Source organism: Procambarus clarkii, chromosome 19 (assembly GCF_040958095.1).
Source record: "Procambarus clarkii isolate CNS0578487 chromosome 19, FALCON_Pclarkii_2.0, whole genome shotgun sequence".
Taxonomy (NCBI): Eukaryota; Metazoa; Arthropoda; class Malacostraca; order Decapoda; family Cambaridae; genus Procambarus; species Procambarus clarkii.
Genome location: NC_091168.1, coordinates 26,402,016 through 26,418,015, shown reverse-complemented (window position 1 = coordinate 26,418,015; position 16,000 = coordinate 26,402,016). Strand labels below are relative to the sequence as shown.

Genomic DNA, 16,000 nt, shown 5'->3' with positions numbered 1-16,000 from the left:
GAAACTGTCTACAGATAGTGGAGTGTTGCCAGTACACCAGGCTATCCCTCATCCTCCTCCTCAGAATCCTCACTTTTCTCACTCTCCTCAACCGTTGACTCACCATCATCTGCCGTCTCTGTATCACTGTTGAAATCACTGACCTGTTCTTTCCCATCAATATCGGATAATTCTTCAATCAAACCTGGGATTTTTGTTGGTTTAAGTCGAACTCTGCGAAATTTACGGTAAAGCATACTTAGCTTATCCTCTTTGGTTGGTTTCTTTGTTTTTTTGGCGTTGAAGTGCTCTGTCCTTGACTCTGATCCATCGTGTAACGTATATAAAGTGTTGAAAGACACGGGAACTAATATCAATACCGATAATAGCCGAGATTTGCACAAGTTTGGGACTCGAGCGGGTGCTGTTCTGGTCACGAACGAGATAAACACAGCATTAGGCCCACCGCATGGCGTGATGACCCAGAATGCCATGCGGCATATGGAGGAGAGGGGTAAGACAATGGAGCTCATTTTGAAACCACAAAGAAGTTGATCGGGTGAAAATTGATTTTTTTTACAAATATTTTAATGGATGACGCAAGGATTGGCATCCGTTCACAATAGGGAGAAAAATGGATGATGACGCTCACGACATCGGTGTGGGAAAGTGTTAAATTAAGAGTTGTGTGTCCTCATGGCCGTCCGTTTCTCATCACCGTAACCGGCGATGGGAAATGGCTCTGGCGAGGTTGTGTATTGGCCATACTCTCTTAACTCATGGTCACTTGATGGAGCGCCGCCCTGCTCCTTATTGTCCAAATTGCATTGTCCCTCTTACAGTCATGCATATCCTTGTTGAATGTCCTGACTTCCGGAACGAGCGTGTGTCTTGTTTTCTGACTGTCCCCTTCGGTTGCTTGTCCCTCAATGGTATTCTTGGTGACTTAGATACTTTTGATATCATTCGCCTTATGCGTTTCTGTTCTTGAATTGGCATTCTTGGTGATATTTAGAGCCCTCTGATTATCCCGCACATTTGATGGTGCTACATAGCCTTCCTGGTTTGGTGCCTTCTTTTGATACTTACTTACTTACTTGTAAGTGTAGTTGGCCAAGTATATTAAAAGGATGAGTGCTAAGCTCGTGATATTCCATCTCCTCTACTCGGTAATCTTTTTCATGTACCTGTAGCTTTAAAGCCTTGAGTGATGTTGGTGTACACAACTCAATCATTTAATTTATTCATTATACTGTATATTATAATTAATATATACAGTATTACACACACTTTGCATGCATACTCATATACACATACACAAATGAGTGTGTTTTCCATTAAAAATTAGAACAAAAAAGTGAGGAAATTAAATTGCAGGGAATGGAAGAGGGAGGGGAGAGGGAGGGAGGGTGGGAGAGAGATTGACAAAATAGTTGAGAGGGAAAAGTAAAAGAATTTAGAGAGTGTGCAAGAATACTGTGGTCCGGATGCTGTTAAACACATCATATTGTGCAATATTTAAAACATTATTAAACTAAATTCAAATATTGTTATAATAGTCATAACATTTTCTTTTAAGGACTTATTTGCCTATTTAATTATTTTGTTCAGTTAATGTTGTCTGATTCTGTGAGTGGTTCAGACTGAAGTCATCAATTAGAATGTAATATTGGGTTAGATATTTTATAGATTGCAGGTAATGTATGTAGTAATAGCCATGTGTTTAATTCTTTAATTTGCTGTTATTTTAAAATTCAACATTTGATGATTTGGTTAAACCCTAAGCAGATAAATATTGCTTGCATTATATTTATTTAATGTACATATACACACTTGAACATTCCAACATTTTGTAGTAGGAAAGGTTTTCCAGCAACAGTATTCCACCAATACTAGATCTCGTAAACTTTAGGATTTTCCCACAACTGCTACAAGATACTCAGTCCGAGTTCATTTCAGTAGCTTCATCTTATCACATTTTACTTCTGCACCAGTCATATGTTCACACTATTTTCTATTTAATCCCTTGTACTGTACTGTATATATTTTCTGCGACTCCTGTATATAGAAGACTCCGACTTCTTCTTTATGTATATGTATGTATATTTTTATTTAATATTGTACTTATTTTCATGGCATTTTCAATATTCTTTTACAATTAGTGTGTGGTCTTATTTACCTGTAATGTGAAGTATCACGTCTTCCATATATAATATGATGAATTTGTGTGTAGATGAAAGTGAGTAATAACCAGTTGAGATAAACATGAGCTACAGTGAGCTGTTGCATTCAAAGTTTATATTGGTATAACATGTGGTCCCAAAAGTATACGCTCTACAGATAAGAGATCAAGATTCAGATTTTTTGTGAATTTTGTATGTTAATTCGAGATAAACATTGGTATTTTAATTAATGTACATGGGATAATAAGCACATACTGTACTGTCTTAGGCTAATAAATATAGGGAGGGAGGGGAGGGAATTGTCAGGGGAAAGTGCCAAGCCATTACGACTATATAGCAGTGGAAAGGGGTCAGGATAAGGATTTGGGATAGGATGGGGGGAAGGAATGGTGTCCACAACAACTTGGACGGTCGGGGATTGAACGCCGACCTGCATGAAGTGAGACCGTCGCTCTACTGTCCAGTCCAAGTGGTTGGGCTAATAAATATAGGATGGAGATGCATATGATGGTATCAACTAAAATGTTTCCACCATTTTAATATTAACATTATTTTTTTTTTGTAAATTATAATGATAATATAAGTTATGCAAATTAACACTAAGAAGTGAGCATTTAACAGTGTATTTACCCATGTATAAAAATGATCTGTTATAGAGCAAATTGAATGTTTCTTGGAGTATACTCCAGCTCATTGTTTAATGCAGTCTCCTAGGGTAGTCATATGTGCAGAAAGATAAAGTCCCAGAGGTATGAAATTTAGGCCAAAAATATTGTGATGTACTTGTAGCTGTGTATGTTGAGATTCTTGTCAACAAGTAGGACATGGCTGACTGTAGCAGCAGTAGCAGTGTTGGATGGTACTGTACTGATATAAACAGTCAAATATTCTAAAGGTCTATCATTGGCTTTTTGGTTATGTTGTGAATGCTGATAAATACACGATGTGACCCACTGTATACTACTGATCTCTGGTTTGAGATAATGTGCTTGTGTGCATTTTGCATGAAAGCATTTGATAATTAGTCTTTCATGGTAGCCATTGAAGTAAGTTTGAAAAATAATAAACGAATTCATTATTTGAATTCATGTACTGATTTTATCAGTGATTTATGTCTTATCGATATAGAATGTAATGAGCAATTTTAAATACTGTAGCAACTTCATCACAGATAATATTAGCGATGCCAGGTGGCTTTAGATGGTTGTAGTGTAGATAACAATGTAATTGTAGGTAAACTTTTATCTGAAGGCATTTAGACAATTTCTGAATTAAAATTTGGTCTTCTGAAACACTGCTAATAATCATTTCATTCTTGTACAATATCCAATAATTGTTATTAAACAGAATAAATATTAATTTAGTTTTAATTACCCCTAATGGGTTGGTTCCATAACATGGTGAGGAGGCTCTTGTGTGCCACCTGTAAGTTGACAGGGTCGGCTGCTGTTCCCCCCCCCCTCCTCTCCTGCCTGCTGTGGTGGTGCACAAGCAAAATACAATCCCCACCCCGCCCCCCGGTGTAAACAAAAAACTGTTTGCTCTGCTTTGCATGTAAATCTGTGCATTCCCTGTGTTCCTTCATCTGGTTGTTGAGGCTATCCTGTGGCGCCTGGGGGCTACACACAGTCAATTGGGGGACGGATTAAACCAGATTCATTATGGCCCACCTGAATCAATTGGCTCGTCTGGTTAGCTCACCTACCTGCTTGATGGAGTTCTGAGAGTTGTTCTCCCCAATCCTGGCCCGAGGCCAGACTTGACTTGTGAGAGTTTGGTTCAACAAGCTGTTGCTTGGAGTGGCCCACATATCCACCACAGCCCGGTTGGTCTGGCACTTCTTAAAGAAAACTATCTAGTTTTCTCTTGAAGATATCCACAGTTGTTCCAGCAATATTTCTTATACTCGCTGGGAGGATGTTGAACAATCTTGGACCTCTGATGTTTATACAGTATTTGATTATGCTTATGGCAATATAATATGTATATAGTTATAGAAATCAGATCAAGTGGGAATTGTTGGGTTGGTATCCCTATTGGTCCCTGGAATACCTACAATGGTGCTCCATGTATACGGTTCCTGTTACCCCGATGTTGCTCATGTGCATGTGCCTCCCCCTTAGACTGCTACCCTGCACCCCCACTCACCACACAGTTCTATTCTACTTTCTCTGGGGAGAGCCTCTTTGGCTCCCTGGAGCTAACTGGGCTGATATGAATGTATTAGACCCTGGCATCAGTCAAGCGAATGGAGTTCTAGGCCTACTGGGGACCACGAGCCAGAACCTGGTCCCCCCCACCCTCAGAGAGGCATGAGGAGCAATGGCCTATAGAAACCCCCGTGTGGTTGGCAGCATTCCATGTTTGCCATTGAATGGGCCAGGCACCCCAAAACAAACCCTATCTGGTTAACATATTGCTACTGAAACCCAAACTCTTCAACAGAACTCCCCAAACTAAAAACAAGCATGACGTCACAGCTCCCCCCTCCCTGGGAGGGGGAAGGGGGGCTGCAGACCCACCTGCACTGGCTATCCACCCTTCAGTTGAGGCTGGATGTAAAAAAAAAAATGCGTAAACCACCGACCAGAGGGAGGGAGGGTTGCAGGGGAAGCCTCCGGGTCTCGTTCAGAAAATGGCGTTTCATTACATTAAACACTGGTTTTCTGGGGGTAGCCCCTTTGGCTCCCCGGAGCTACTTAACTGAAGACAAAATCAAGAGGGGGACTTGCCCAGGAGGCGGTCGTCACTCGCTCCTCAACTCGAAGTCGAAACAACTTATACTTAAATAGTATGTATACTTATTAGTATATACTAATAGTATATATACTGTAGTATATATATAGTATATACTTATTAGTATGATTAACTTGATACATACAGCTCTTGATAAAAATGAGTTCCCTGTTTGGTTATTTGTAGACCTGCGTAAGGCTTTTGACACTGTTAACCATCAAAACTTTTTCTTAAATTACAACATTATGGAGTCAGAGGTCACTCCCTGCAGTACATTAAGTCTTACCTTACTGACAAGCTCCAATATGTTTCTGTGAATAATTCAATCTCTCATCCTACCCATCAACATTGGTGTTTCCCAGGGCAGCATACTTGGCCCTCTTCTCTTTCTCATCTACATTAATGACCTTCCAAATGCCTCCCAACATCTCAAACCAATTCTATTTGCTGATGACACGACCTTCATTTACTCCAGTCCTGACCCCCTTGTTCTAAATGTCACAGGGAATACTAAGCTAAATAAAGTCCATCACTGGCTAACTGCCAACAAACTCACCCTCAATATTGACAAAACTTTCTATATTTTGTTTGGCAATAAATCCTCAAATCAAATAAATCTCAGGATCGACAATACCCAAATTTGTAACAAAGTAGATGGCAAATTCCTTGGTGTTCTCATTGACCACTAGCTGAATTTCCAGGGACACATTCTAAATATATAAAAAAGTTTCAAAAACTGTTGGCATTCTTTCTAAGATCAGATATTATGTACCTCGCCCTGCCCTGGTGACACTATTATTCTCTCATCTATCCTTATCTCAACTATGGTATTTGTGCTTGGGGTTCTACTACCCAAAATCATTTATGTCCTCTAATTACTCAACACAAAGCTGCTATTAGGACAATATCTAACTCTGGCCCCAGACATCACTCGGTACCCTTACTCAAATCTCTGAATATGCTAGATATTAAGTCGCTGCACATCCTCTCATGTGTATTTTATATATATAAACCGCTGAACTGTAATGTCAGTCCTGACCTTAAAAGCTTCCTAGAAGATTGTAACAGATCCCATGAGCACCACACCAGAAACAAATATCTATTTGATATTCCAAGAGTACGACTTAGTCAAACTAGAAATGCTTTACAAATCAAGGTACCTCGAATGTGGAATGACCTTCCCAATTATGTTTAAAGACTGTACCTCTCCCAACCAGTTTAAGATAAAAACTAAGTACTACCTAATTAACTCAATGTAACCTACCTCACCCCCAAAATGTCAACCCATGTCTTCTATTTTAAACAATGCTGTTTGTTGACCAAATTGTATTTTTGCTTTTTTTCTGCCATGTCCCCCCCCCCCTTTTTAAATTTTTTCTCAACACAATGTATACTTTAATCTCAATTAATATTAAGTTTTAGTCTTAGTGTTTTTCCTGCCTGAAACGCTTTGTGTAATAGTGGCTTTAGGCATTGTATGTACTAGCTCTATCTATAAATCCATCAACTTTTGTATCTTACTTTGTATGTATGTACTTTACCTGAATAAATATTTGTATTTTGTATTTTGTATTTGTAATTGGCTGCAACCGCCGATCCATGCCAAACTAGGGCCAGGAACATTGACTAGGAGTGGCCAGGCCCCTGTTTGACCTCCAAAAACTCCCATGCCGAATTTCAGCCCAAGACATGTTACCGAAGACGGTAGCCAACACAGCAAACTTACGAATGTCAAGGACACGAGGATAGGCTGCAGGCTGGCTGAACCGAATAATCCTGTAGACGACCTTGGAGACCCAAACCCTAGAACAGGGAAGAAGGAAAACTGGGTCAACCCAAAAAGCATCCCTGGCTACTGAGGCTGTGGCACACAGGTAACGGGGAAGAGCTGCAATCAGACACAACACATAATACACCTCCGGCCGAACCAACCAAGCATCGACAACCAAAGGACCCCCCCGGAAAGCAGCAGTCTCATTCTTCGCTAGAAAAGAAGGATTATTCCCTGTCCGGCCCATTGTTGTCATGAGGGGGGCTTGGTGGGCAGCTGCCAGGGTGTGATGTTCCAGGGGACAGTCCTCTGCCCTTTTGTGGCCTTATTCTCCTGCTGCTGTATTCACAAATTATGCTGGACAACTTTTCCTTTTCCTTATGTTTCATTTTTCTCCCCTCCCCCTTTTCTCCTTTCTAATTCTTATTTCCCGCTGACCTTTTGCCTGTTTTGATTATTCTTTCGGCCTTCTTTTGTTTTGATGCCCGGGTGTTTGAGGAGGCATACACTTGCACCCGTAGAACTGTAGTACCCAATGTCTCAAGCGAGGGGACCCTTTTATTGTCAATCCTCCTTTCGTCGCTGAACCCGATCTCGACGGACTGACGGTTCTTAAGGTGGCATTTGAGGGGCATATACTCATGACGCACCCCTAGGGAAAACCGCAAGGCAATATATCTCTTGTTGGGTGTCCTGTCTCTAATTGTGGCTCCGTGGTGGGTACAGGGGCACATTCGTGAATAAATGTATTACCTCTCATTTCCATGTCACTGAATACTGTTCTTATGACTTCACAGGCTCGTGGGGTGGGCGACCAAGCCCCAGAGTCGGACTGTATTGGAAGACTGGGCTCTGTAGCCCCTGCTGCATTGGGCCCAGACCCAGCTCCTCCTTTGATCCTCCCGACTACTCCCTCCAGTTCCCCTCCCTCCTCTGTGGTTGGGTCGAGCCATACACGGGTGATGCAGGTGGTGGTGGTGGTGATGTAGGTGGTGGTGGTGGTGATGCAGGTGGTGGTGGTGGTGATGTAGGTGGTAGTGGTGGTGATGTAGGTGGTAGTGGTGGTGATGTAGGTGGTAGTGGTGGTGATGTAGGTGGTAGTGGTGGTGATGTAGGTGGTAGTGGTGGTGATGTAGGTGGTAGCGGTGGTGATGTAGGTGGTAGTGGTGGTGATGTAGGTGGTAGTGGTGGTGATGTAGGTGGTAGTGGTGGTGATGTAGGTGGTAGTGGTGGTGATGTAGGTGGTAGTGGTGGTGATGTAGGTGGTAGTGGTGGTGATGTAGGTGGTAGTGGTGGTGATGTAGGTGGTAGTGGTGGTGATGCAGGTGGTAGTGGTGGTGATGTAGGTGGTAGTGGTGGTGATGCAGGTGGTAGTGGTGGTGATGTAGGTGGTAGTGGTGGTGATGCAGGTGGTGGTGGTGATGTAGGTGGTAGTGGTGGTGATGCAGGTGGTGGTGGTGGTGATGTAGGTGGTAGTGGTGGTGATGTAGGTGGTGGTGGTGGTGATGTAGGTGGTAGTGGTGGTGATGCAGGTGGTGGTGGTGGTGATGTAGGTGGTAGTGGTGGTGATGCAGGTGGTGGTGGTGGTGATGTAGGTGGTGGTGGTGGTGATGCAGGTGGTGATGGTGGTGATGTAGGTGGTGGTGGTGGTGATGTAGGTGGTAGTGGTGGTGATGTAGGTGGTAGTGGTGGTGATGCAGGTGGTGGTGGTGGTGATGTAGGTGGTAGTGGTGGTGATGCAGGTGGTGGTGGTGGTGATGTAGGTGGTGGTGGTGGTGATGCAGGTGGTAGTGGTGGTGATGTAGGTGGTAGTGGTGGTGATGCAGGTGGTGGTGGTGGTGATATAGGTGGTGGTGGTGATGCAGGTGGTAGTGGTGGTGATGCAGGTGGTGGTGGTGGTGATGCAGGTGGTGGTGGTGGTGATGCAGGTGGTGGTGGTGGTGATGCAGGTGGTGGTGGTGGTGGTGGTGGTGATGCAGGTGGTGGTGGTGGTGATGCAGGTGGTGGTGGTGGTGATGCAGGTGGTGGTGGTGGTGATGCAGGTGGTGGTGGTGGTGATGCAGGTGGTGGTGGTGGTGATATATGTGGTGGTGGTGGTGATGCAGGTGGTAGTGGTGGTGATGCAGGTGGTGGTGGTGGTGATGCAGGTGGTGGTGGTGGTGATATAGGTGGTGGTGGTGGTGATGCAGGTGGTAGTGGTGGTGATGCAGGTGGTGGTGGTGGTGATGCAGGTGGTGGTGGTGGTGATGCAGGTGGTAGTGGTGGTGATGCAGGTGGTGGTGGTGGTGATGCAGGTGGTGGTGGTGATGCAGGTGGTAGTGGTGGTGATGCAGGTGGTGGTGGTGGTGATGCAGGTGGTGGTGGTGATGCAGGTGGTGGTGGTGGTGATGCAGGTGGTGGTGGTGGTGGTGATGCAGGTGGTGGTGGTGATGCAGGTGGTGGTGGTGGTGATGCAGGTGGTGGTGGTGGTGATGCAGGTGGTGGTGGTGATGCAGGTGGTAGTGGTGGTGATGCAGGTGGTGGTGGTGATGCAGGTGGTGGTGGTGGTGATGCTGGTGGTGGTGGTGGTGATGCAGGTGGTGGTGGTGGTGGTGATGCAGGTGGTGGTGGTGGTGATGCAGGTGGTGGTGGTGGTGATGCAGGTGGTGGTGGTGGTGGTGATGCAGGTGGTGGTGGTGGTGATGCAGGTGGTGGTGGTGGTGGTGATGCAGGTGGTGGTGGTGGTGATGCAGGTGGTGGTGGTGTTTACCTACCAGTGACTACAAAGAAGTGAGGTCCAGCTCTCTATGTCCCGTCTAACTAGCTTCATTGTACCTGTCGGGTAGTTCAACTATACCGAAGTTAGAAACTATTTTCTAATCTGACTTCAGAATTGTAGATGGAGATGGCTTATACAACTTCTTTCAGTGAATTCCACTTGTTGGCCATTGTACGAAGGTAAGGGAACTATCAGGTTAAAGCACGACTATATAGCACTGGGAAGGAATCAGGATAAGGATTTGGAAAGGAATGGTGTCCAGCCACTTGGACGGTCGGGGATTGAACGCCGACCTGCATGAAGCGAGAACGTCGCTCTCCCGTCCACCCCAAGTGGTTGGGTAGCCAGTGTATGTGTGCAAGTACAGAGTGTGAGTACAGAGGCTAACGAGTGGAAGTACTCCCATTTATTTAACTCATTTGAGTTTCCCGCTTCCATGTCTTCTTGTAATTGTTGTCGTCATTTAAAGAGGTTGCCACTATCTACCTTTTTTTTAATTCCCTCGGTATTTTGTATATTGTGATTATATCCCACCTGTTTATTATTCCCTTAACCTTTCCTCATAGCTTAACCCTCATAACTCTGGCACAAGTCTTCATTTTAGTCATTTTGGTTTTATGCGGATTCCAGGCCGGTGCTGCATATTCCAGTATTTGTATGATACAGACTGTGTAGAGTGTCTTGGAAGAGGCCTTCTAGTAATAGTAACTTTATCCACAGCCAAACATGTTTCTTCTTTTTTTGTTCTTGTAGTTGTCTTCACCTTAGTTTGTAGAAACCTTCTGGTCTACTTTTCCCATTCACATCTTCATCACCTTACACTTGTTGGGACGTAATACTAACAACCACGTGTCTGTCCACTCATGAAATCCGTCAAGGCCTAAGTGCAACATTCTGCAGTCCTCTTCGGTTTTGATACTATTCATTAGCTTTGTGCCACGTGCAAACTTACTTCGTCGGGTGGATCTTTTATATAAACGAGGAGCAGTAGTGGGTCTAGGACTGAGCTCTGGGGGACCACCACTTCTCACATTCCTCCAGCTTGAAACATTGACCGTGACTTTGTTTTCACTCTTACACGGTTCAGTGTTTTCCTAATTATCCCAGCTTGTTTCTCCATCGTCCACTATCCAGTAAGGAACACTACTCAATGCTTTTTGACAATCTAGGAAAATACAGTCTATCCGACCTTCTTTTTCCTCTCTTATTTTAGTAGATGTTTCAGAGAACTCGATCAAGATTTTCAGATATGATTTTTTCCCCTTCTAAACCCATGCTGTCCTTTAGTTTCAAAGTCCATCCTCTACAGGTACGTTTGCCTTTTTCTAGAATTCTGGTAGATTTGCTGTCTCGAGTATCCTTAGTCACTGTCCTTAGTTAACGGGGGTGACGCAGTGCCTCTGCACCTTCCTTCAATAGCAATGGTGATACTTGACCTGGTCATATTTATTTGGTCCCATCTAGTTCCTCTACAGTGTTCTTTACCTCCTCTACAGTGTTTCATCTAGCGGCCATCTTTCTTCTCACATCCTTGGTCTCCACATTGGTTCTTTTGAAAAGACCACCTTGATATCTTTTGTAGTTATTCTCATACCTCCTTGTCATTTTCAGTGAGAATTTCCCCTTGTCTTCTCAACCTGATCTCATGGTCTCTTACTGTTATTATTCTCCTTTTATAGATATACAACAGCTTTAGTTGAACTTTAGCCCTAGTCACAATGGCATTTTCAAATTGCCTCTCAGCTTCCCATCGAACTCGAGTGGACTCATTTCTGGCTCTTTCTAGTGCCACAGTTTCTAATTCTCTCTATTTTTGTCCATGCATGTCCATTTTTATTTATTTCCCAAGCGTCACATATTACATTTATATTCACTCCACCTTGTTGCCCAGTTGAGTGGCGGGACCACAGAGCCGAAGCTTAACCCCTGCAAAGCACAACTAGATGAATACCTCCTTCACCACCTCCTCCATCTCCCTCTTTCTCCTCCTCTTCCTTCACTTCCTCCGGCTCTAGATGTTGCATACAACCTCAGCATTCTATCATAACCCATCGACAGCAGACAGGGCGCCGTATTGAGCTGGCAAACTCCTGCTCGAGAAGCGTAGAGAGGAGTCGCATAGTTTCTATATCCACCAAGTCTTGTTTAGGTCCGTTGGACAATAACATCCCGACCGGCCTGCAGCACACAGTTATTGTGTAGCAACCTGCAGGTGACTGGGGATGAACACGTCCCCCTCACTCCAGAGCCTGGTGACGCCTCCTTCGTAAGGACCTCATCCTGGTCTCTAAACCATCAGTGATCATTTGTAGCCTTGTCCAGGAACTATTCCATAGTAAAAAATACCTTAAAACGTACTTACCCTGCAATGTATTCATGGGGCATTCATCCACCAACATACTCATACAATGTATTCATAATGCACTTATCCACTTACCAACTAACCCATATATGACTGGAAGGCAATCAGCTTAATGGGGTATAAACGACACTCATCTGAGTTTACCCGAGTGTACCTGAGAGCCACTAACACTAGTGGCCTCGACGAGGACACGAAGCCGGCGGCTTGTCGTAGGTCCAAACCTGTCTCTTATTATAGTATAGCCATTGTTGGGAAGCATGTTTGATCCTTAAACAGTTGGTCAGACCCGTGAGGCCAGCCCCACCCAACAGTCAAAAATAACATATAAGGGGTATATGTCATACGCTAGTTGGGGGTCGGCCTCAGTGCCACCCTTTAAGAGATATTGGCAACTATACCGACCTCCCTTGAAATTTCATGAAGTCTGAAATCAGGGATGTGTTTTCCGCAGAGTTTTCAGTGCTTCGTAATATTAAATTTCATGTGAGAGAAAGAGAGTGAGAGAGAGAGATGGATGGGGAGATAGGGAAGGAGAAAAGTGGAGAGGGTGTGAGCGAGGGATCAGAAGAGGGATACTGGAGGAGAGGGGGAAGAAAGGTGGAGTGGGTCAACTCCAAGCTCTACATATCACACGCTCCGCCTGTTAACTGTCACCATACAGATAAGTACATTCTACATCCACAAGATAAAGACAGAACTCTCACTTCACTCCACACCTACTATCTATATCACCATAAATCACTGCCTACATCACTATGATCCACTCCTATCTATATCACCATGATCCACCTGTTTTTTTTTCTTTTTGCAGGGATATTCCTGCGAGGGCCCTAAGCCTCTGGCTGGCCCACTAAGTGTTGCTTGTTTCTGTTTTACTTGGGCCGAGTATGAGTTTCCACCTGTCTACACCACCATGATGTTGTCGAAATTAACTGACATCCATTACGAGAAAATATGTTACCGCATAATACATTTATTTATGACGTAAATATTCGTCAAATCCATTTCCTTTCATATTGAACATTAAATAAAAATTATAATTTATACTCGGGATCCCTCCCTTAGGAGCTATTACGCATGCGCCGCAAGAAAGGACAGACTCGCAATTTTTACTAGCTACCAGCAAGGTGTTCCGAAGCGACCCGACAAATATCTTACGATGACAAATATCTTACGATTCTGCAAGCATCCGTACTTCCCAGGACTTCAGATCGAGGGCGCAGCTTACCTAACGTACGGACACCATTTTCGGCAGGGCGGTAACCCTCATTTGTATATTTTTGAGCTCAATTTATACTTTGATAGAGGTACCCTGTCGTGACGCTGCAGGCGAAATTAAAATACCCACGTGAGTGGAGCTTTTACCCCTCCAATTATTTTAGATCTTGCGTTCAAAGGCGTTAATACTATGTTGGAGTGGAAATTATAGAAGTTTTACATTTCAGTGTGGTATTTCAACTGAGGGAGCCGTGTTACTGTTGAACAGCTGAGACATTTCCAGTCTTATTTGTAGATAGTTGTCAATCTTTATTAATGAGATGAATTAATTTCATCTATTTGCATATTATTTATATATGTAATTCACTATTGATATGCATTAGTATCCCATTAGTTTATTATTGATATGCATTAGTATCCCATTAGTTTATTATTGATATGCATTAGTATCCCATTAGTTTATTATTGATATGCATTAGTATCTCATTAGTTTTGTTGTTTTTGATTCAGCTACTCAGAACAAAAGTTCCAAGTAGCACGGGCTATGGTGAGCCCGTAGTGGACTTACCTGGCACAGGAGCGAGGCTGTGTATGTGTCTCTCTTTAGTTTATTATTGATATGCATTAGTATCCCATTAGTTTATTATTGATATGCATTAGTATCTCATTAGTTTATTATTGATATGCATTAGTATCCCATTATAGTATTATTCAATTATTCTTTATATATTTGATTCATTAACAACATATATCTATTATTATTTATCTATAAGATTTATATTTGGTGCGCATTAGCATCTTATCATTTTGTACTTGAAATGCACTAGGTTTCTCTGTACTAATCAACCCCCCAAAGTGTGTGGGGGGATGTGGTTCTATAATTTACTATAAATTCTAAATTAATTCTAAATTCTAAATTACTACAGTTCACTATTTTATATTAATAGATTTTCAATGATATTTATATATAAGAGATCCATAGGCACTGGTTCTTCAATTTATGTCCTTTACTTAAAGGTGGTCCTTCGAATGAGTTATGAGATTTATTATTAATATCTTGAAGCCAGATTTTTCCCACGCCATGACTCACCTGTCTACGCCACCCATGACCCACCTGTCTACGCCACCCATGACCCACCTGTCTACACCACCCATGACCCACCTGTCTACGCCACCCATGACCCACCTGTCTACGCCACCCATGACCCACCTGTCTACGCCACCCATGACCCACCTGTCTACACCACCCATGACCCACCTGTCTACACCACCCATGACCCACCTGTCTACGCCACCCATGACCCACCTGTCTACACCACCCACGACCCACCTGTCTACACCACCCATGACCCACCTGTCTACGCCACCCATGACCCACCTGTCTACACCACCCATGACCTACCTGTCTACACCACCCATGACCCACCTGTCTATACCACCCATGACCCACCTGTCTACACCACCCATGACCTACCTGTCTACACCACCACGACCCACACCTGTCTACACCACCACGACCCACACCTGTCTACACCACCACGACCCACACCTGTCTACACCACCACGACCCACACCTGTCTACACCACCACGGCCCACGACCCACTTGCACCTGCCTCAAGGTCGCTGGCGGTAATCTGCCAATAGGCCTACAGCGGCTGACATGTTTGTTTACATTAACGTGTCCCGCTAAGAGGCGTGACTATTCCAGACACAAAAGATATTGTCCACTTGTGGTTGTTGTTTCTGATTTAGCTACTCAGGACGAAGTGTCCATGTAGCACGGGCTATGGTGAGCCCCGTAACCCTTGACAGGTGGGTCATGGGTGGTGTAGACAGGTGGGTCGTGGTGGTGTAGACAGGTGGGTCATGGTGGTGTAGACAGGTGGGTCGTGGTGGTGTAGACAGGTAGGTCATGGGTGGTGTAGACAGGTAGGTCATGGGTGGTGTAGACAGGTGGGTCGTGGTGGTGTAGACAGGTGGGTCGTGGTGGTGTAGACAGGTGGGTCGTGGTGGTGTAGACAGGTAGGTCATGGGTGGTGTAGACAGGTGGGTCATGGGTGGTGTAGACAGGTAGGTCATGGGTAGTGTAGACAGGTGGGTCGTGGTGGTGTAGACAGGTGGGTCATGGGTAGTGTAGACAGGTGGGTCGTGGTGGTGTAGACAGGTGGGTCATGGGTGGCGTAGACAAGTAACACTGAGCCCCGTAACACCGTGAGTACACGGCGGTGACCGTGTACTCACCTGGTTGTGCTTGCGGGGGGCGAGGGGTGAGCTCTGGCTCTTTGGGCCCGCCTCTTAACTGTCATCAATCAACTGTTATTAACTACTAATCCCCCCCCCCCCCATACACACACACACCTGTGTGTGTGTGTATACGGTTGAGAGGCGGGACCAAAGAGCTAGAGCTCAATCCCCGCAAGCAAAACTAGGTGAATGCCTAGTAAGCAGCCCGTAGCAGCTGTCTAACTCTTAGGTACCTATTTACTGTTAGGTGAACAGGTTCATCAGGGTGAAACGAACTCTACCCCATTTGTTTCCGCCTCCGCCGGGGATTGAACCCGGACCTTTAGGCCCGGGTTCAATCCCCGGCGGGTTCATGTTCGGGTACGAATGCCGGGTTCGAATCCCGAGCGCTGTCCACTCAGCCGTCAGGCCCGTATTTGTGTGTGTGTGTGTGTGTGTGTGTGTGTGTGTGTGTGTGTGTGTGTGTGTGTGTGTGTGTGTGTGTGTGTGTGTGTGTGTGTGTGTGTGTGTGTGTGTGTGTGTGTGTGTGTGTGTGTGTGTGTGTGTAATTACCTAAGTGTAGTTACAGAATGAGAACTACGCTCGTGGTGTCCCGTCTTCCCAGTACTCTTTGTCGTATAACGCTTTGAAACTACTGACAGTTTTGGCCTCCACCACCTTCGTACTTAGCTTGCTCCAACCGTCTGCCACTCTGCAAAAGAAAACTTTCTAATGTCTTTCCGGCACCTCTGTTCCCTTAGACTGAGTC

At 44.5% G+C, this 16,000-nt stretch overlaps 1 protein-coding gene across 1 annotated transcript; it reads left to right on the top strand.

The window, feature by feature from the left end:
* Positions 1 to 14,088: 14,088 nt before the first annotated feature.
* LOC138366345 (uncharacterized) lies at positions 14,089 to 14,652 on the top strand. The gene has a single exon (XM_069327378.1). It carries the CDS (start codon positions 14,089 to 14,091, stop codon positions 14,650 to 14,652), a length of 564 nt encoding a protein of 187 aa, XP_069183479.1.
* The last annotated feature ends 1,348 nt before the right edge of the window (positions 14,653 to 16,000 follow it).

Coding starts and splice junctions, on each gene's coding strand:
- LOC138366345 (XM_069327378.1), top strand. CDS start 14,089: ATGACTCACCTGTCTACGCCACCCATGACCCACCTGTCTACGCCACCC.